This window comes from Myxine glutinosa, chromosome 6, assembly GCF_964187855.1.
Source record: "Myxine glutinosa chromosome 6, kmMyxGlut1.1, whole genome shotgun sequence".
NCBI classification, from domain to species: Eukaryota; Metazoa; Chordata; class Myxini; order Myxiniformes; family Myxinidae; genus Myxine; species Myxine glutinosa.
In genome coordinates this window covers 153,037,995-153,060,237 of record NC_136266.1, presented here as the reverse complement: position 1 = coordinate 153,060,237, position 22,243 = coordinate 153,037,995, and the positions used below count along the sequence as shown (strand labels likewise).

Below are 22,243 nucleotides of genomic sequence, written 5' to 3'. Positions count from 1 at the left end.
AGACGTTTGAGAACCGCCTCAAGGTTACCCAAGTGTTCAGCATCAGTGCGGCCGGTGATCAAAACATCATCTTGAAAAGCTATAACATTGGGATTTGCTTTTAGCAGATTCTCCATATTGCGTTGAAATATGGCAGTGTCAGATTTGATGCCGAAAGGACAGTGATTATACACAAACAATCCCTTGTGAATGTTACAACACATGAACTTCTTGGAGTCCGCATCAAGCAACATCTGAGTGCAAGCAGATTCCAAATCCAGGTGGCTGAACGTCTTTCCACTAGGAAGTGTAGCGAGCAAGTCATGTTCCTTGGGCAGAGGGTAATGGTCCTGCTTGGATTGTTGTTTTATACTAATGCTTTGAATTCCTGTTGCGGACCGCCATCTTGGTAGGGCTTTTTAAATGACGACCACCCCCTTATATTCAAAAGGGGTGTTTAAATTTACCCAAATATCCGGTTTTCATCGATGCACTCCCTCAGAGTTCCCTTAGTACGCATGCAAAGGTTCGGGCCGCTAGGTATCATGGTTGTAGAGTTATGGAGACACACACACACACACACACACACACACACACACACACACACACACACACACACACACACACACACACACACACACACACACACACACACACACACACACAAGCTCTTTTATTATTATAGATAGAAGATAGACAGGTGTGTGTGTGTGTGTGTGTGTGTGTGGGTGTGTGTGGGTGTGTGTGGGTAGTTCAACTCATGATACGAGTGATTTTCATTTGTCAACAGAAAGCTCATAGTGGACCTATATGGATAATTGACTTGTAGGACACAGACATTCGGAGACATTGGTGTATATTTACATTTATAACAAGGATATTATAATAGTCATTGTACAAACACATACGTTATGGGATTTGAAACTGGGTTCACTCACAACATGAGCGACATTTTAGATGGGGAAACAATAAACAGGCAAAGTTGCTGAGGTATAAAGAGATGTCACAAAAAATCTAAAATTTACGAACTATAATGAATGATAATTTCCAATTATGTCACAGGTTGGGACCATTTCTCTCCCATTCTGTCCTTCGTCGTCATCCGAGGATTTCAAGAGCAAGTTAATCCTAGTGATGGAGAAGGGAATGCAGAAGCAAATACAGTGAGTGGAGAAAAAGTGTCAGAAAGAAACGAGTGAAATGAATGAATGATCGAAATGATGGAAAATAAGGATAAAGAGTGAAATTCAATAGTTCACAAGAAAAGTGTAAAAGTGAGTTAATAAGGAAACTTTTTTCTCTTCATACCAAGGTCAATAACAAGAAATTTAACTGATAGTGTAATTAATGTCTAGATTGCAGAAACTGAGAAAAAATTTTTGTCACCATGTTAAGGTTTCTCTCACAAGGGTAAATACACTACTTTATTTGCACAAAATGGTGGTTCCCTTTTTACTGATTGGCCAAAGTACATCAACATTCACATATTCTATTTCCTAAATCAGTGTATACACAAGTGAAAAATCCATACAAGACAATTGGCTAAGTACGATGAAAGCTGCAAAAAAACCGAGGAAGGAACTGTCGGAATCCAAAGGGAAAAAAATATTTAAAAACTAGAACGACACTTGGTAGATCGCATGCCTACGCCAGGCTGAACAGTTTACGTTTTTCATCCAATAATCGGCCAGAACTGGCTTCGTACCTGAACCAAAATATAATCGGCTTGTTCTTGTTGTCTAAGCAACTCATTTACCAGGTTTTGTCATAAGTCATCCACTTAATGTTTTTTATATCATGGTATATGTCGTTTTTGACCCCATCACTCAAAGGTGAAGAATCACCCAAAAAATTTAAAAAAAATTATCGGATCCAAATCCGTATTCAGATCTTCACCAAAATCGAATCGATTCTTCCTTGTCAGACACACAACCTGTCCACCAAGTTTCGTCCGAATCCGTCCACAACTTTTTCAGATACCGTGCTATATGTCGTTTTGTGCCCTTTTGTGCTCAATGGTGAAGAATCTCTTTTTAAAATTCTCAGATCCAAATCCGGATCTGGATCTTCACCAAAATCTAATAATTTCGTCCAATTGTCACATACCCAATCTCTCCACAAAATTTCATCGGAATCTGTACACAAAATTTTAAGATATCCCGCTCACAAAACAAGGACAGACAGACAAATACATAGGGGTGAAAACGTAAAAACTCGACCAAAGCTTGTCCGATCAAAACGAAATTTCCCTAGCTAGTTAACCGAGAGCAGGACGCATTTAAACTTAATTTACATTATACCCCTGCAGGTTATAGCTCAAGGTCTTACACCCCTTGGAAGACTAAAACCACCATTGTAGGATGTACTCCTTTTTTCTGCCAATGTCTGTCGACTTTCAGAATGAAATTTTGCATCAATAAAAAATTAAAAAAAAACCACCTTTAGAGGCCATTTTTCCCCGCAAGCGGGGGTTGGCCTTTTTCGGGAACCGTGGTAGTTGTTGTTTTTCGGTCCCCTTTTTGAAGCAATGTTTTACGGCCGGATGCCCTTCCTGACGCCAACCCTTTTTGCCGCCTTTAACGACAAGCAGGGAATTACCAGTGAACTGGTACTCAATTTGCCGACCTCGGAAGGATGACAGGCTGAGTCAACCCCCCTGGCGTTAATTCAGCGATCGACCGGGTTTCGAACCCAGGATCCTAGGATCCTAAGCTGACACCCTAGCCGCTAGCCCAACACCAGGGTTTAAATATGGAATATTTAATAATCAATCAATAATGATCATCATCATCATCAATAATGGAATAAGCATCAATATGGAATAAAAAGTAAGCAGGGTTGATATTTTTTGACCATGACCTAATTTTAAGGTCACGACCCAATTATAGACATTTAAACATTTTTCACCAAACTCAACTGAGGTTTGTCCAATCAGAACGACAGTTTCCTCTCTAGATAGCCTTGAGAAAGTCACATTTATGCTTCATTTACTTAGTGTGCGTGATCGGATGAATGTCGAGTTTGGAAAGGAAAGATGTCTTCATGTTTTGACTTATCGTTTATGATTTGAAACAGAATAATTTTTTTGGGTAATTTAATGAATCTTTGCTTTGATGAAAAAGCAGAAAAGAAGAAAGCATACATCAATAAAACTTCCTCAATGGATGCAGTCCAGGATCATCAGTCAATAAGCCAGAAACAACCAGTGGAAGAACAGCAGTGAAGAGACTTGAAAGAGGAATAGAGGATGGGGAAGGACATGGAGGGAGAAGAACAAGAAGAAAAATTGGAAAATTAATGGAATGGAGGTTATTAGGATTGAAAGGTGTGGGATGCAATAATAAGGTGAAAGTTCATTGGGATACAAATGTTTTAAAACAAAAATGAATCAATTTTTGTGCCTTCTCTGCCAGTGAATGTGTCTGCCCATAATGATATATGGACAGTAGGTATGTATTGTTGTAAGTGAGGGTGTTTAATCGCCCATGTCCTTGCTCACTTGCATGTCCATTTTCTTTCCTCATGAGTCAGCGCTCAACGCCACCTCTCCAGCCATTCGATGCAATACGCGACTTTCAAAATGATGTATTCTGCCTCAGATTGCTCAGTGTGCATGCGCAGAAACCCGAGGAAATGTCAGCATATAGGGCATCTTAAAGTATATTGTCTGTGGTATATACGGATTGGTACTTAAAACAGCTCACAAAGAGTCTGATTAAGCTGAAAATACTTGGAAAAGTACCTGAAGTAAAGGGTCGTGCCTCTGCACAACGAAAGATTTGGAGAACTTTAACTCGCTGAATGGGCATCTACCCGTACTCCCGACCATGTGGGTCAGTGCAAGGCCCGAGTGGACTGGTGTGTTCTACAAAACCCCCCACCCCCAAATCCCCCTGATGGATTGGTACTCGTGAATGGACTGTGTCTCTGGATTAGGTGCTTCTGAACATCAATGGGATGAACATACAGTCACATGAAAAAGTAAGTACAAAAAAGTATCAAAAAAGTTTTGACTTTTTCAACATATTTCAAAATACAGCTATTTGATCTTCATTTCAACAATATTGATAGATAAAGGTGATATAATATGACAAATATTATGAAACATTTACATTTTGTAGTCCATTGTATAATTTTGTATAATTGTATAATTGTATAATTTGGCTAACCCCCGCTCTAGCGGGAAAATGGCCTTAAAACGATCATTCATTCATTTTTCATTCAGTCCATTGTATAATTTAAATAAACATAAATGCAAATTTCGCAAGTGGAAAAAGTAAGTACACCCCTACATTTATCACTACTTCAAATACCTAAAATTAGAATCAGGTGCAACAGCTCAGGTGCAAATGATTAGAACATCGTTAGAGAGGATCTTGGAGGAACCTGTCTTATTTAAACCTCAGACATTTAGTTTGGTTTGCTCTTGTTGTTGAAGTGTGCGGCGTCACCATGCCAAGATCAAAAGAGCTCTCTGAGGCCTTCAGAAAGAAGGTTATAGATGCCTACGAGTCTGGGAAGGGATTTAAAAAGATCTCCAAACAATTTGAAATCAATCATTCGACTGTCCGGAAGATCATCTGCAAGTGGAGAAGATTCCAAACAACTGCCAACTTGTTCAGGCCAGGCCGTCCCAGCAAGTTCAGCCCAAGAGCAGACAGCAAGCTGGAAGAAATCTCGAAGAACCCCAGAATGTCATCACGGGACTTACAGGTAGCTCTTGCCACTGTTGATGTGCACGAGTGCACAAGTGCACGAAGTGCACGAGTCTACCATTAGAAAGAGGCTGCACAAATTTGATCTACATGGGAGGTGTGCCAGGAGGAAACCTTTGCTGTCCAGAAAGAACATCAGGGCAAGACTAAAGTTTTCCAATGAACACCTAGGCAAAGACCAGCACTTCTGGAACAATGTGCTCTGGACAGATAAGTCAAAGGTAGAGCTATTTGGCCACAGTACCAGAAGACATGTTTGGCGAAAACCAAAGACAGCATTTGATCACAAGAACCTGATACCAACTGTAAAGCATGGTGGTGGAAATATTATGGTTTGGGGCAGCTTTGCTGCATCAGGGCCTGGGCAGCTCACCATCATAGAATCCACTATGAATTCTTCATTGTACCAGAGGGTGCTTGAGGATAATGTGAGGCCATCTGTCGGAAAGTTGAAGCTCAACCGAAGGTGGACCTTGCAACATGACAATGACCCTAAACATACCAGTAAATCCACCAAGGAATGGCTGAAAAGAAAGAAATGGAGGGTTCTGGAATTGCTAAGTCAAAGCCCGGATCTAAATCCCATCGAGATGTTGTGGGGGGATTTGAAACGAGCTGTGCATGCAAGAAACCCCTCAAACATCGCACAGCTGAAAGAATTCTGCACGGAGGAGTGGGCAAAAATTTCTCCCAGTCGATGCCAGAGGCAGTTATAAGAAACTGGTAGGCAGTTATAAGAAACACCTACTTGAGGTTGTTTCTGCCAAAGGGGGCAATACCACCTATTAGAGCCAAGGGTGTACTTACTTTTTCCACATGCGAAATTTGCATTTATGTTTATTTAAATTATACAATGGACTACAAAATGTAAATGTTTCATGATATTTTTTATATTATATCACCTTTATCTATCAATATTGTTGAAATGAAGATCAAATAGCTGTATGTTTAAATATGTTGAAAAAGTCAAAACTTTACATGGGGTGTACTTACTTTTTCACGTGACTGTATGTGGGGCTTGTGAATGGGCAGAGTAAGTTTTAAATGATGATATTTATTATTAATCATGTTGGGAGGGGAATGGGTGGGGAGCTACAGGAGCAGCTGTCATAAATATATTGTTTGTTTGGTTCCGGGGTCATAAGAGAAATTATACTAGATTTATGTCCTTCCTTGGACGAACCGCTCTTGGCTAACCCCCGCTCTTGCAGGGAAAATGGCCTTAAAATGCCTGTTGTTGTGTTGTTGTCTTGGACGAAATAAGTGTCCTTTCTTGTCTGTATGTGTTTTTGTATATTCACTGGAACAGGAAATGATAGGAAATCAACACCTCTCAGTCTCATCCATGGATATTTCTCGTATTTCCTGCGTTTCCGTGAGTCTGATTTGCATCCAGGAACAGAAGAATTAGGTTAACCCCCTTGAAATAGCCACTCTTTTGCAAATTATGTGTAAAAGCCAATTTTAGTTACTCGTGAGCAACGGCACGTTAAAAGTGCCCGGTGAGTAGAACCAAGTCAGTGAAAACGCACAACACACATGTGTGAAAGGCCTTGTTTAGCATTCATGCGTCATTTCCAAAGTCATGTATTGTGTGTGATTTGACTCAGATAAATGACAAAAGTATTGGTTAACGCTTGAGTAGTTGACACACTGATGTGTCATATGCGTCGTATTAAATAAATATAATACTGTACTTTCTGCCACACTAAACACGGATGCGGATACCCTTTAATGAAACAAGATAAGGAAGAGGAAGTATCAAATGTATATGGAAAGATATGGAAACATACAGCCGTTTAACGTTGCTTTCTGTTGGAGACATTGGAAGAGCAGAAGGCGATGGCATCTCCTGATGAAAATCAGTTCTGCAAAAGAAAACAGAATAAACAAATTTGATGAGCTAGCTATAGGTTATAAAAGTGTCGCATCGCCTTTGTCTTCAATTCATGTTGAGAGTTTGTCTTTTGAGAATTTGCGTTCTAGTTTGCACACATTGTCTCCAGTACTTAATGGTGAAGATCCTTCTGGTTCAGGACTATCCTTGGCACTCTATCAGTCATATTTAGAACATCGTATGCACTGGAGTACATTTGTACTGCAACACAAACTAAAGCAACATCCATTGGCATTACCATCACACAGCCCAGCAGATGGAAACGAAGCTACAGTGCTTGCTGCCGATTGGCCACATATTTAATCATTAAACAAGAGCGAGAATTGCTTTGCAATACATGTCCCCTACCGATGTGACATTTTCGAAGTCCAAAAAGGGCATAACTCTGAAAAAAAATTATCTTTTTTTGCCCATGTTATTCAGTCTTTCAGTCTTTCTCTCTGTATATGTGTGTACGGCTGAAAACCATAGACAACAAAGGGCTTGTCCGATCTACTCTAAATCTTGCATATGTGTTTGTAGTACACTTGGTCAAGTCATGGGCACAAAAAAATGCCCCCCTCAGAGGGAGGGGAGGTGGAAATGGCTTACGATTCTCGCCTGTGCATGTGCCACAGTGCAAGTGGTTTACTGACCCCTGCTGCAGACAGGGGGGATTATTAGCCATGGCACAAAATATATTTCCCCCATCCCCTCTTCTCTCCCTACACTCACCCTCACTCTGGCTGCTTTTGAAGGAAGTGGGTGTTTCTAGTAAATACTAATACAAAGTAATATGTATGCAGAAAAAGGTAATTTTGCCCATTTTGCCAGCATTTATAATCAAAGTGGAAATGACGTGCAATTGACAGTAGACATGGGGCAGTACCGAACGAGGAGGGTGTCGTACCGAGGTGGAGGACATGGAACAGTACCGAACGAGGAGGGTGTCTTACCGAGGTGGAGTACATGGGGTAGTACCGAACTAGGAGGGTGTCGTACTGAGGTGGGGGACATAGCACAGTACCGAACGAGGAGGGTGTCTTACTGAGTTGGAGGACATGGGACAGTACCGAACGAGGAGGGTGTCTTACCAAGGTGGAGTACATGGGGCAGCACCGAACTAGGAGGGTGTTGTACCGACCGAGGTGGGGGACATAGCACAGTACCGAACGAGGAGGGTGTCTTACTGAGGTGGAGGACATGGGGCAGTACGTCTTACTGAGGTGGAGGACATGGGACAGTACCGCAGTGTGTTTCACATATCAGGAATAGACTGTAATTACTTGGAAAAGCATCTTTGCAAATAAAGTAAACAAGAAGGTGTCAGGCAGTAGCCTGACAGGTATGACAAAAATTGAGAGAATTAATAATTGATTGATTGATTGATTGTGTAATTAAAATAAATAAACATGGTAAAATAAAAAAATTGCAAAATAGTTGATCATCTCAATCAATAATTGGCTGATAGCATACCTAAAACACCATTGTTTCATCCTTATCTGTAACCTTTTGAAAATGAAGTAAATTATTTAATAATTAAATAATTAATCTATTAATTTATTAATCAACACATCAAAAATACCCTTCACAACCAAATCACTTGGTCATTGTCATGTCCAAATATCAGCTTCCTAGTTTAAAAGGTGCCTGATATATTGCCCAAATGAAAAAGGAACGAAATAAGTACTTTTTAAAAACCAAAAAAAAAAACACCTTTAGAGGCCATTTTCCCCCGCAAAGCGGGGGTTGGCCTTTTTCGGGAACCGTGGTTGTTGTTGTTTTTCGGTCCCCTTTTTGAAGCAATGTTTTACGGCCGGATGCCCTTCCTGACGCCAACCCTTTTTGCCGCCTTTAACGACAAACAGGGAATTACCAGTGAACTGGTACTCAATTAGCCGACCTCGGAAGGATGACAGGCTGAGTCAACCCCCCTGGCGTTAATTCAGCAATCCGACCGGGATTCGAACCCAGGATCCTAGGATCCTAAGCCGGCACCCTAGCCGCTAGCCCAACACCAGGGAGAAATAAGTACTTAATAAATCGATAATAATTAAGTAATTAATCAATTAATTGATTAATCCAAAAATAAAAAATATTTTCTGGTCAAAGCATGTGATCACTATTGTGCCCCAATTTCAGCTTCCTAGCTCAAAGGATGGCTGAGATATCACCTGGACAAACAAATGAGAGAACCTTGACCTTTAACCTTGACCTTTGACCTATAGAGTAAAAAAAAAAACATTGATGGCATCACTTTTGGCCTTCCGAACCCTCTGGTAAAGTTTGACAATGACAGCTGAAAGCATTTGAGTTATCGCACTCACAGATAAACAAACAAAAATATACAAAGATACAAATGAAACAGACTGACATATGTGAAACTTTTCAATCTTAGTCATAATAAAGGGGATAATGATTTTCATCACAATTCAAATGACTAAGTCAAATGATATAAGAAAGAATCATTTGATGATGTGCCAGAGTTTTATGACCATGTTAGTGTGAAATAAATATAGTTTAAACACTCCAAAGCGATAATGTGTGAGGATTGATAAGAATTTGGGAATACAGCCATTACAGGGAAGAGTGTACGTGAGGCTGAGAAAGTAAGGTGGCCGTGTCCTCTACAGAGCGGGTCACCTGATGTCATTGGCTTTTTCCTTCAGTGATAACAGTTCAGCTTTCAGTTCATTCCTGTCGTGCAAAACCGAGTTCAGCTCAGATAACGTGAACCTGGGACGTTCTTTATCTTGCTGAACACACTCCTTGCATTTGCACTGCACAAGCACAACAAGGAAATAAAAGTCACACGGCTCTTCTGTAACTGATGAGACCGGACGGACATAGTGTGCAGTGATGAGGATCACGTGAGTGTGTAGCACGAAAGTGATCCTTTCCTTTCATGTGTAGAACATGGCTGCTGGTTACATCATTGCTGGGCTGTGCTGACCCCTACACACAACAACATGAAACTGAAAGACATCTGACAATCAAACCAAAGCTACTCACCCCGTGTGTACACCTCGCCTTGACATTACTTTGACTCCATTTGTCCCATTGCTCTCTGTCCTTTGTCGTTGCTCGCAAACCCAGGCTCTGTTCACGGGTTCCTCGCTTGCCGTCATTCTCGTCGTCGTTTTGTCCAGGTATCTTGCTCTCGGGTTCCTTCAGTGTTTTCCTCTTGTCGTTCCTTGTCTGACTATCTGCCCTTTCCCTTTCCTTCTTGTATCGGGAGAGAGATGCGCGCAGCTCTGCATTGAGTCGAATTAGTCGTGTCACCTGGAGCTGTAACTAGGAGGACAACAAGTGAAATAGCTGTTAGATGTGAAAATCAGAATTGCAGAACATTTCAAACTAGAAAGCAACTGAAAATGCAAAGCCTGTCCGCATCCGCTTTGTAGTCAGACGAAAACAGCTAAAAAATACATAAAAAATTGACGATTTCAGGTTATCTTGACCTTTTGACCTCAAATGCAATATGCTTCAGTCAAATGCAATATGCCAATATGCAAACCCTGCTCAAATTTCAAGTCAATCGGAAAAAATGGACGATTTTATGTAAACGTGACCTTTGTCCTGTTCACCTAAAAAAGCAATTGGCTTCTAGCTTCTGATTGGTGAACCAATTCAGTGACCCAATATGCAAAGTCTTGCAACTTCAGATCAATCGGATGAAAATTGACGATATTATGTGATGCTGACCTTTGACCGTTCGACTAAATTATTACATTGTCATCTCCATATTCTCATAATAAAGATTTGTTGAAAATTTGATGACAATTGCTCAAATGGTAAAAAAAAATTACGGCCGGTCAGACAGGCACAGAAGTGATTGCAAAACCCTGTCTCCTGCCGTGTGGTGTACGGACTAATTTTTTTAAATGCACCTGACATACAGGTAACCCCTACCAGTGAGAGAAACCTTCTCAAAACAATATTGATCATGATCCAAAAGGGGGCATGTGCAATGCTGGGATTTTTTTGGTAAAAGTTTATAATCAGCATCCGCAGTCTTCGACAGTGTTGTTTCAGACATATGGCTTCATCAGCTATTTACAAAGCCCTTTAACCTTATCGACATGATGATGGCATGTCTGCTGTAACTATAAATCTCGAGACAACATGAAAGGTTCAGTCTAGAACAAGGAAATACGAAACCAAAATGGCGGGAAGCGATGGGAATCTTTTCGGGGTCAAAAGGAGTGTTTTTGGATTGATGGCCATCAGCTAAATAAAGGGGGCAGCAGCACGTTTTGTATTGGGAAAGTCAGGAGGGAAATCAGGCTTTTTTAGGCTAGAGGAGCGTGGACAGCCCATAAAGGGAGGAACTGCAAATTGATGATGTCATTGGTAAATCCAGGCAGCAAAACAGAATTTCATTAAGGAACAGGATTATAAATAATTAAATTGATACATGTGGGAAATTTACATGCCCAGACGAGGACTCGATCAGGGTCACCCAGATAGCTCAGATGGCAGAGCGCTGGTGTAGTTCCACAGGGGACCTGGGCTTGATTCTTGGTCTGGGTGCGTAAAATTTTCCCACATGTATCAATTAAATTATTTATAATCCCGTTCATTCATTTAATTGTTTCACTACGCCCCCAGTGGTGTTTATAATAGCGGACATGGATTTGTCCCCCCCCCCATTGGGGGAAGACCCTCTCATGTTCAGGCATTTGGTGCTCCTATGGTTGGCAGCAAGTGCCCCGGAAGCAGTGACGGAAAGAGAGTGGCAATTCTATGTGTGGGAACAATTGCATGCTCGGTCAGGGTCACCCAGATAGCTCAGATGGCAGAGCACTGGTACGGTTTTCCAGAGAACCTGGATTCGATTCCTGGTCTGGGCATGTAATTTTCCCACATGTATCAATTTAATTCAATAGAATTTCAGGAAGGGAAATGTTTAAAATATTATATTTTAATGCCAGGAGTTTAAATAGTAAGATGGAAAAGCTTGAAGCCAAACTAGAAGGCAAAGAGAACGACATCGCTGCTGTAAGTGAGACGTGGTTCAGTGAGCAATCTACCTGGAGGACAGGAAGGAATTCAAGGCTACAGTTTTTATAGGTGTGATAGGAAAGAGAAAAAGGGAGGAGGTTGGAATCTGGGTGAAAGACAGTACTGTATTGGATGGAGAGAAAGGGATGGCATTGAGGAGGGAATTGATCGAGAGGATTCTGTGTGGATAGAGATTAGAGATTTGAAGAATAGTGAGATACTTGTAGGATGTTTTTCATAGGGCTCCAGTGATGATGTGGGAAGAGCAGGAAAGATGGATAATAATGTGAATAATTCAAAATGGCGTGTGGGTAATGGAAGAGTACTGATTACGGGGGATTTTAACTTGCCAGGGATAGATTGGGTCCAGGAACAGGGAAAGGACGGAATGAGGAGGATTTCCTAGATCTAGCGAGTCAAGGATTAAATTTTTAACCCAGTTTGTGTATATATACCAAAGTATATAAGGGGGAAAGAACAGGTCACAAGGATAAGTGTGGATCCAATGAGGAATAGCACAGGGAGAGTGGTTAGTGACGAAAGCAAGACGGCAGGATTATTAAACAGGTATTTTCCTTCAACATTTAAAGAGGTGAGGAAGGGATTTTACAGAAGATCCAGGTTGGAGTGGAGGAAGTAAAGGTAGAGCTAGGAAATTTAAGAGTAGATAAGGCTCCAGGACCAGATAATATGCACCCGAGAGAATTTAGGGAAGGGGCTGAGCAGGTAAGTGAGATGTTATCGCATATCTTCATTAGCTCACTGGATCCAGACAGGTACCGGAGGATTAGAGATTAGAAAATGTAACTACATTATTTAATAAAGGATCCAGAGAAGAATTGGGGGACTATCGACCTGTTAGTTTAACCCCACTTATAGGGAAGGTGTTGGAGACAAGGAACGGATGGGGAACCATTTGAATAGAGGTTCAAGGCATCTATCCAATGCTGTCTGAGAAGGAGTAACATATTCCAGGTGGAATAACCAGGCTGGAAGCCAAATCGCTTGAAAATGATTAGTGAGTTAAGGAAGTGAGAGTTCCTGAGGTCAGCGCAATGATGGACTCCATTAATTATCTTATGACAGGGACAAGGCTTTTTAAGTTTGTAGCTGAGAGGATCCGTTTTGGAACCTTTTTTATGGATAGGAATGACGTTTGCAACGTTAAAGAAGGAGAAAGTTTCCCATCCATGAAAGACATGGGAAAGAGAGAGAGAGAGAGAAAGAGAGAGAGAGAGACTTGACTTTTATGTCCTTTTATTACAAAAGTATAAAATGAAGATTTTTTACAGTCAAAACAAAATAAACAAAACAGTTACATGCAATTTTACCATCGGGGAAGTCAAAACCAACAAACCGTTAAGCTACCAAAAAAACACAGAAGGATATTTAATAAAGACTAGAGAGAAAGCACCAAATGACCCTCAGATATTTCACAAAAATCCTTTACACACCACATTCTTTCAAAAAGTTCAAGTTGGCTGGAAAGCGAATAACAGTAAAAATCAAGTTTTATCCGGCTCTCGCAAAAAGCTCTGAGCATTGCTACAGTATCTGTACTGTACAAGTCATTCTTTATCTTTCATTTTCTGGTTTTGTAAATTGCCAATTTTGCTTGGGAGATAAAGAAGTTTGCAAGAATTGTTGCTTGGATGTTTAAGGGGCCACTTGGCCCTAAAATAAACATTGGAAAATTGAAGTCAATGGAAAGACGTGCAAATAGCACTTTCAAGAAAACAAAGAGAGGAGTTAAACGACTGCATTGAATATACGCATGGGCCAAGGTTTCTCTCTGTCCACAAAAGGGACACTGATCACTTGTCGCTTGTGAAAAGCGGTGAATGAGAGAGTTTGTGGGTATTATCCAATGTGCGATTCTCCATTGGAGATCACCAGCACGTTTTGGCACAGGATTTTTATAATACCATCCCCAGTTTGGGGAGAAAGGAGGAGTGTGTGGCAGGACTGCAGACCACTTACAAGGTGCTGGGGAAGACAAGGAGGGGAAAAGAGCTTTTAAACATTGGAAATATAAGGTTTTGCGGTTACCACTGGAAGAGGAAAAGGAACGGCCAAAATTTATTGGCTCCAAGTTTTCAGAGGCCGACAAAAGAAGGTTGGGGAAAGGAGAGAGGCTCGGCTCAGAGGGAGGTACAGGACGAACCAACCAAGGTTGGGAGGTACTGTAGGCATGAAGCACCACCCTTAGACATCTGTCTAGTTGGCGAGATGATCTGACGCCAGTCGCCAAGGCAATAGCAGCAACACTTAGCCACTTGTCATTTGCATTGTCTCTAAGGTGGCACACTTTGGTTATTGATGCAGCCACAAACTTTTGAATGAAGGCCCTGCTGCTTCCAAAACCTTCAAAAAGTGAGTTGCAAAACAGTGGCTCGTTGAAGAACATGGATCTCTCGTACGTAGTACGATCCCGATGGCTTTTGAGAGCTTGCCATGCATTTAACAAACTTCGGTAGAAAGAGGGGAGTGAAGAGAGATCAAACATTGTCAAGTCCATTAGGAAAAGCTCCTTAGCATGACCGAAATTCTCAAAACGACCCAAAATGCAGCATGCAAGTTGCCTCCAAAGCACAACAGGCTCGTGCAAAATGGACCATATCGTACGTAGACGAAAAGCCATGATTCGGCATTTTACATTGACAAGTCCTTGACCACCCTCAGGTATCGGCAAATTTAATCTTTCCGGTCGTAGCCAATGCATTCCAGACCAGAAGAAATGAGTGACGCTCTTCTGTATTCCGTCGATTAACCCAGCAGGTGGTTGCAGAGCCAAGACCTTGTGCCACAGAATGGAGGTAACCAGGTTGTTTATGACCAATACTCTGCCACGGTAAGACAATTGGCGGAGTAGGCCTTTCCATTTTATTAAAAGCAGTTCAATGCGTTCAGGCAAACCTTCCCAGTTATGCCTGATGAAATCTCCAGGACCTAGAAAAACTCCCAAAAACTTGATCCCGTCTCTTCTCCAAGCAATATTTGCGGGGAGAAGCGGGGGTGAAGGGGGGGGGGTGGGGAGAATGGGGGGTGGGAAAGGGATTCGAGCCACAGTGCCTCAGTCTTTTTCCAATTGATTTTTGCTGACGAGGCTCTGTTAAAAAGTGCTAAAGCATGCATCATCTTAGCAATATCATCAGAGTTTTTGATACACACACATATATCATCAGCGTAGGCAATAGTCTTTATAGTGTGGTTTAAACCTCTCACAGTGAAACCAGTCAAAGACTTTCGAAGCGTGTTTAAGAGGGGTTCAAGGGAAAGGGTGTACAAAGCACCTGACAGTGGGCAGCCCTGCCTAACACCTCTTTTAATACAAAAGGGGGGCACAAGCTCATTATTTATGTTTAGCAGGGCAGATACGTTTGAATAACACATATGTATACATGATAAAATAAAGGGTCCAAAACCAAATCGATTTAAGACTTCGGACAAGTATTCATGCGAAACGTAATCAAAAGCCTTCTCCTGATCTAGGAAAACAAGGCCAACACTTTCATGATGAATATCACAAACATCAATCAAATCGCGAATAACAAAAATACTGTCATGGATATTACGACCAGGAACACAATAAGTTTGGTCCATGTCTACAATGTTCTTTAGGAAGGGTGAAAAACGTAAGGCAATAGCTTTGGAAAAGATCTTGTAATCAGTACATAGTAGTGATATTGGCCTCCACTGGGAGATGAGTAAAGGGTCGCCTTTCTTTGGAAGCAAGGTAAGTACTGCTCTTCTGCAGCTCAGCGGGAGTTCCTTCTTTTCGAGGCTTTCCTGGAAGACTGATAGCAGTTCAGGGCCAATTAGGTCCCAGAAAGATTCGAAAAATTCTGACGGTAGACCGTCGATGCCAGGTGATTTCCCTTTGCCAAGGCTCTTTAATGCGATGGAGAGTTCCTCAAGTGTGAGTGGTTTCTCCAGGCTCTGCCTTTGCTCTGGGGTTAAGGTGGAAACACCGTCAAATAAGTGAGAGACACCATTTAGGTCAACTTCTTTTGTTTTGTAAAGGTTGGAGAAAAAGAGTCTAGCTTCCCTCTTGATTCCTTCAGGGTGAGTGATGACAGAATTGTCAGGGCGTTTTAGAGCAGTAATTTGGGGGTGAGGAGCCTTCGATTCAAAATCAAAGAAGTATCGGGTTGGCGTGTCCAAAAGGGTGAGCTGCTGAAACCGTAATCTTTTTAATGCCCCTTGGGTTTGGTTCTCAATTATTGTATTAAGGAAAGCTTTCTTTTCTTTCAGTCTCAGTTCTTGTTGGGGAGAAGAGTGAGTTTTTAAATTTGTTTGAATTTGTAGAATTTCCTTTTCTAAAGTAGCCTTTGTTCTACGTTCCTCTTGTGTTCTTAGGAAACAAAATTGTTGACAAAATCCTCTACATTGGGCCTTTATGTTGTCCCACCACAAACGCTGATCTGTAAACTGGTGTTTTTGATTTAATAGAACAGACCATACGTCTTTGAAAGCAGCCCTAAAGGAGGGGTTTTCTAAGATGGTGACATTAAGCTTCCAGAAAGAATGGCGATTCAAGGACAGATGTGAATGGTAATTCACAGTAATTAAATGGTGATCTGAAAAACCAGAAGGCAAAATTCCAGTGGTAGGGGAGAGATTAAAAAATGGTGAATTTATATAGATCCGGTCGAGCCTAGCTAGGGATACTTGGTTGTTTGTGATCTTGCTCCAGGTAAATTGATGCGTCGTGGGATTTTGTTGCCGCCAAAGATCCTGAAGCTTAAAATCCCTTATTATCTCTGCTAATAATTTAGCTGGTCCGGGATGGGGCTCCGCACCGTTCCTATCTAGGTTTGGTTGTAGAGTGCAGTAAAAGTCACCTGCCATTACAATACACCTGTGCAGGTCTATTTGCCTCATATAAGGCCCTAATCTAGCGTAGAAGCGTTGCCGCTCAGTGCTATTTGAAGGGGCATAAACGTTCAACAAAGTAAAATTTGTGTTGTTAATAACAAATTCTAGGGAGGCTAGATGCCCCGGGATTATGTTTTTAAAGGAAAGTTTTGATGGATGGAAATGGGGATTCAAAAGAAAAGCCACTCCCGCAGTTCGGGAATTGGAATCACTAAAAAAATTGGTCGTTTTCATCATCCGGTTCCATTCTGCATGGGATGCTGGCGTAGTGTGGGTTTCCTGTAAGAAAAGTACGTCTAAAGTTTTCTGTAGTGCAAGGTTCACCACTTGGAGTTTGCGCAGCTGACTCGCGCCGCCATTTATATTTAAGCTTCCAAATCTCATTTTTTTGTTCATCTTTTGCTCTCACAATGTACTTTTTCAGCCTGCTACATTGGGCTTCTGTGAAATGGTGGTCGCTAGGCCGGCGGATGATGTTCCTTGCCGTGTCGATAAACCCGTGCAGGTCAGAGAAGTGATCTTTAATGTCTACGTGTCTCTTTCTAAAAGTGTGGTTGAGGAATTTCAATATTTGGGCTGGTAAGACGTTGGATTCGCTTGTTGTAGGGAACTCCTCAATTTCGTAAGATTCCTCATCTGACATGTCGGAACCACTGTCTGGGAAACTTTCAATTCCTGGTTCTTGGGGCTCTGAGGTAACTTGTGCTGTGCAGGTGTCATCCTGCTCCATATTAATAGGAGCAGGAGGGGGTAGTGGAATTGAAGGAGCTTCGGGTAGTGGGAGGGGTGCGGGGGAAACCGTCGCCGGTTTGACAGTTTGAGGTTCTCCATCAGTTTTACCAATGTGCTCAGGCATGTTATGTAAGACCGCCAGCACAGGTACTGCTGGGGTTAGAATATTTTCATTGTGCTCAGAAATTGGAGCCGCTGGAAGTACGATCAGGTTTTCTGCTATCACGTTTCCTCCTATTTTTACGATCGGGGCTTGATGCACTTCGGCATCATTCACAGAAGGACACGGAACAGCTTTAATTTTCCCTTGAGGAGGGATGTAATTCCCCTCCGTTGCATTGTGGGGGAAAGTCTCAGGTAAGGGCTGGGGATCTACATTCTCATGCATGAGCAGTTCGTACCGGTTGCTAGTAGTAATTTGGTCGGACAGAGGCATTCCCGCAATGTTTGACTGAAAAACTACCACCTTTTCGTTATGAGGTGTAACTGAATCCTGGGGTGTTTTTCTCTTCCTTAATGAGGAAACAAGTGTAAACCCATCCCAGATGTTCATGTTCGTTTTATCAGCGGTCGTTAAATTTGGTGCGATGTCATCCGAGACAGTAGTTGGGGGAGTTTGACCGTCAGTGTTGGGAGGTAGTGGGGGGTCTGAGACAGTAGTTGGGGTAGTTTGTCCGTCAGTGTTGGGAGGTAGTGGGGGGTCTGGGACAGTAGTTGGGGTAGTTTGTCCGTCAGTGTTGAGAGGTAGAGGGGGCACAGTATTGTCTAGAGAGCCTGTCTGCTCGATCACAGAGGGTGCAGTTCGGGGACAGAAACGTTTTAAATGTCCGAACTTTCCACAAGTGAAGCATTTTAATGTCTCGGTTGATGCATATACTTGGTAGTCGTGATCTTTTATACGGAATTTAATTACCACGTTTAATACTTTGTCCACGTTGGATGTGGGAAGTACAATGTATGCCTGGCGTCGGAAAGACATGACGTGCTTCGCCTGTTCACTCCGACAGCCCAGCGGCAGCATTTTGATCTGGGACACGACTGTACCATAGCGCGATAGTTCCGCTAACAGCGACTCATTTTTTACAAACGGGGGGACGTTGGATAGGAGTATTTTGACAGCTGGGGTATCGAGTGGGGAAACTAAGACGAAATGTCCATTGTCTGTGGACAGACCAGCCGCGACAACCTCATGCACGAGGCTTTCCTCGGCTAAAAAAACGATACGTTTATTCATCCGTGATGCTGCACGGATCTTTTCCATTCCAATGATATTCCCAATAGCAATAACAATGTGTTCCACACTAACCTCATCGGGAGGAACGCACACCACGCCATGCTTCCGTGTGAGAGCTTCGAAAGCCGCATACGGGGAACGTGTCGACATTTTACTAATTCAAATTACCCGGGCTAAGCCGAGTTGGGGTCGGGGGAAAAGGAAGGGGTCGGGGGAAAAATGGGAGTGGTCGGGTACAGTTTTCTGTAAAGCAAGGGAGAAAAAAACCGCAAAGAAAACGCCACTCGGCATGTACCAGCACGAGAAAACGAACGCGGTAAAACACACCTCTTAATGAGGAAAGGGGCGAAAACCCATCGCAACTCCTTAGAGTGTCGATAGGAATACGACTCACCCGTCCACCTCACCAAAAGGTGTGGGCTCTCTCTCTCTCTGTATCTTAGAGGAAAAAGGTAGAAAAAGCTAGAAGAGAAAGAAAAAGAATCGAGACAGCAACACATGCGAGGGATGTACTAGGGGGGAAGGGTGGGGTGTGCGGGGGGAAGGGAGGGGTGTGGGGGGGGGGGAGCGGGCAGAGGGAGGGTAGAACGGGTAGGATAGAACGGGTAGGATGAGGAGTTGCAGCAGCGGGTTGTTGAACTGGGGTGGTGGGGGCAGACAGAGAGTAGGCAAACGTGAGGATAAGAAGGAAAGTGGAAGAACAGAAATTAAGAAAGACAACGAGCAAGGGGGGGGGGGGGGGGTAGAAAGATCAACGGTTGGAGCAGCTCACACCTCACCACACATGCACGGCTGCCATCTTGCCACGCCCAACAGCTAATGGCCAGCAGGGGGCGAGAGAGAGAGAGAGAGAGAGACTGACTGTTTCTTCCTTTTATTACAAGAGTACAAAAAATCAGTTATGTTCAGTCACAAAGAAACAAAACACAATAAAATGGTCTCAAGGAAAGGTTATTTTCAAGTCATCATCATCAAGTGTGCATATGACATCATTAAAAACCCACTTTTCTTTAAAACATGTTAAATTCTTGTTCATTTTAAAAAACCGGTACTCTAGCTTTAGTCTTGCATTTACAAGAGCCTTAAGGGTGAGCAGTACATCACATGGCGAGTCAGAAGCGTTTCCCATTTTTTTCTTCCTGGATTTATAAATTGCAAACTTGGCCTGGCCAATTAAAAAATTCATTAAAACCACATTCCTAAGGGAAGACGGTCCTAAAACACCATAAATAAAAACATTGTGATTGAAGAGGGAACCAAGCTTCACAAAGCGTTCCTGAAGGAATGTAAAAAGAGGTTGCAATCGTTCACACTCCAGGTATATATGCGGTAGGGTTTCAATGGATGCACAGAAAGGGCATAGATTAGAGTTAGCAGTAGAAAACCGGTTCAGTAAAACATTATAAGGTAAAATCCAGTGTACAAGTTTCCATTGAATATCTCCAACATACTTTGGAGTAGGCAAGAGATAAAAACTTCGCCAATTGGGGCAATTGGGTGGTATTGGGGGTAAAACATCCCGCCATCGAAGCCTCGGGTGCTCAGAAAATGTTTTTGCGTATAAAATTTTAACGTACGCGTTGTACAGAGTTTTCTTTGGAAAGGCGGGAAGGGATAATGCAGTATCATCAGGGCTGTTCAGGCCAGGGGACAGATTAAGTGGCGGGCTGAAGACTAGGAGTTTGGGGAAGTCACCCGCTGTTTCCTCGGGGGAAGGGCCAAGTTCCTCGCAGGTATTACGATACGTTGTGGATATCCCTTGAAGGAACCGAGAGATGATCCTGACAGATTTTATTCCGGTTTTTTGTGCCACAGCGGCAGCACTCAGCCGGCAGCTCCCAGACTCTGTCATGAGGTCTTTCACTCGCAGCAGCTTGGCATCAACAAAACGTTGAACGAGTCCCCTATTATTCAAGCTGTTTTCCAGGAAGGGGTTGTAGCATAGGGGCTCGTTCAACAACATTTCCATGTTGTATGTTGCCATTTCACGGGAAAAGGACAGGGCTTGCCAGGCGTTCATCACCCCTTGGTAAAAGGTGGGCAGCAAGGATGAATCGATTTGATGAGGGTTCATCAAGAAAAGTTCTCGGTCGTAACCCAGCTTGCATGTGAGCTGTAATATGCAGTTAGCCAGAGGCCTCCAGAGTAGGGCTTCATCTCCATATACAAGTTGGCGCACGATATGAAGCCGGAAGACCATAATCCGGCTGCGGATATCAATAAGACCTTGGCCACCTTCAGCGAGTGGCAAGTATGCCACGGGGGGTTGGAGCCAGTGTTTCCCGCTCCAGAAAAAGTCGACAATGCTCTTTTGCAGTGTAATAAGAAGGCTCCCAGGCGGTTGTAGGCATATCATCTTATGCCATAGCATAGAGGCGACAAGATTGTTAATGACGAGAGTTCTTCCGCGGTACGAAAGTTGGAAAAGAAGTCCTTTCCAGCGGGCCAGTTTTGCCATTACCTTGTCTGGTAATCCCACCCAGTTCTGCTGCTCAAAGGTGTTGTCTCCGAGGAAAATACCGAGGTATTTAATGCCACTTTTCTGCCAGTTCACTCCTCCTGGTAGGACAATTGGCGGGCAATCTTCAGGTCCTATCCAAAGGGCTTCACTCTTCTTCCAGTTTACCTGGCCTGAACAAGCCTGACAATATGTTTTTAGTGCCTGAGCCACCGCAGTGACGTCAGTACTATTTTTTATATAAATACAGACATCATCTGCATAGGCAGAGACTTTTAGCGGTGTGGTAAGAATTGATCCAGTGAAGCCAGAAATGTGCGTACGTAATTGGAGCAGAAGAGGTTCGATGGCAAGAGAGTATAAAAGTCCAGATAGCGGGCAACCTTGCCGTACTCCCCGTTGTACAGCAATGGGGCTACACAATACTTGATTAATTTTAAGAACACTGGATATATTACAATACAAAAGTTTAACGTACGAGATAAAAATAGGTCCAAACCCAAAATTCTCTAAAACTCTAAAAAGGTACATGTGGTCAATACAGTCAAAGGCTTTTCCTTGGTCAATGAAAAACAGACCAACATTCATATTAAAATTGTTACAAAACCGAATGGTATCACGGATAAGAAAGATATTATTAAAAATAGTACGTCCAGGAATACAAAAGGATTGATGTTCTCCTATTAGTACATTCATAAAAGGTTTCATTCGATTAGACAAGGCTTTGGCTAAAATTTTATAATCCGTACATAAAACAGAAATAGGACGCCAGTTCTCTATAAGTTGAGTGTCCGCTTTCTTAGGAATTAAGGTGGTGACTGCTCTCCGGCAACTCCACGGCAGTTGTCCATCCTCTAAACATTCATTCAATACCCGCAGTAGGTGAGGTCCAATGGTGTCCCAAAAAAACTGGAAAAATTCACTTGTCAGCCCATCCAGTCCAGGGGCTTTATCAGGTTCCAAGGCCTTCAAGGCAGCGGTGAGCTCAGGTAACCTAAGAGGATCCTCCAACTGCTGCTTCTGATCCTCCGCCAATGTTGGAAGGTTAGAAACAAGTTCCGATATTGCATCCTGGTTAATGTCATGCCGCATAAACCGTTGTTTAAAATGTTTCCGGGCACATTCCCTGATTCTGCCATCTTCATAAAGGAGTTCCCCATCATGGAGCAAGCGTGTAATCATTGACGAAGAGGCCCCCCTTTTAAGGCTGAAGAAGAATTTGGTTGGAGCATCAAGGTCGTGTATGTACCTCATCTTCAGGCGCAACAAAGCATTTTGTGCTCGCCTTTCGGATATGGAATTCAGTAAGGCCGTTTTTCCATGGATTTGTTGCCTCATTCCCTGGTAGCTCACACTTGCGGTTCCCT

General features: G+C 42.6%; 1 protein-coding gene across 17 annotated transcripts in view; it reads right to left on the bottom strand.

Moving 5' to 3' along the window:
- Positions 1-818: 818 nt before the first annotated feature.
- Positions 819-22,243, bottom strand: part of LOC137415571 (RILP-like protein 1) — a 69,447-nt gene continuing 48,022 nt past the window's right edge. For 10 of the 17 annotated variants that reach the window (XM_078780780.1, XM_078780770.1, XM_078780779.1 and 7 more), the window contains 5 exons: positions 9,583-9,864; positions 9,214-9,350; positions 6,488-6,562; positions 3,122-3,207; positions 819-1,107 (listed from right to left, as the gene is read on the bottom strand). In XM_078780780.1, the coding sequence (XP_078636906.1) occupies positions 3,123-3,207; positions 6,488-6,562; positions 9,214-9,350; positions 9,583-9,864 (579 nt within the window). In that variant the 3' untranslated portion in view covers positions 819-1,107; position 3,122. The remainder of the gene's footprint in view (positions 1,108-3,121; positions 3,208-6,487; positions 6,563-9,213; positions 9,351-9,582; positions 9,865-22,243) is intronic. The other 7 variants (XM_078780775.1, XM_078780777.1, XM_078780768.1 and 4 more) reach the window with 1 other exon arrangement.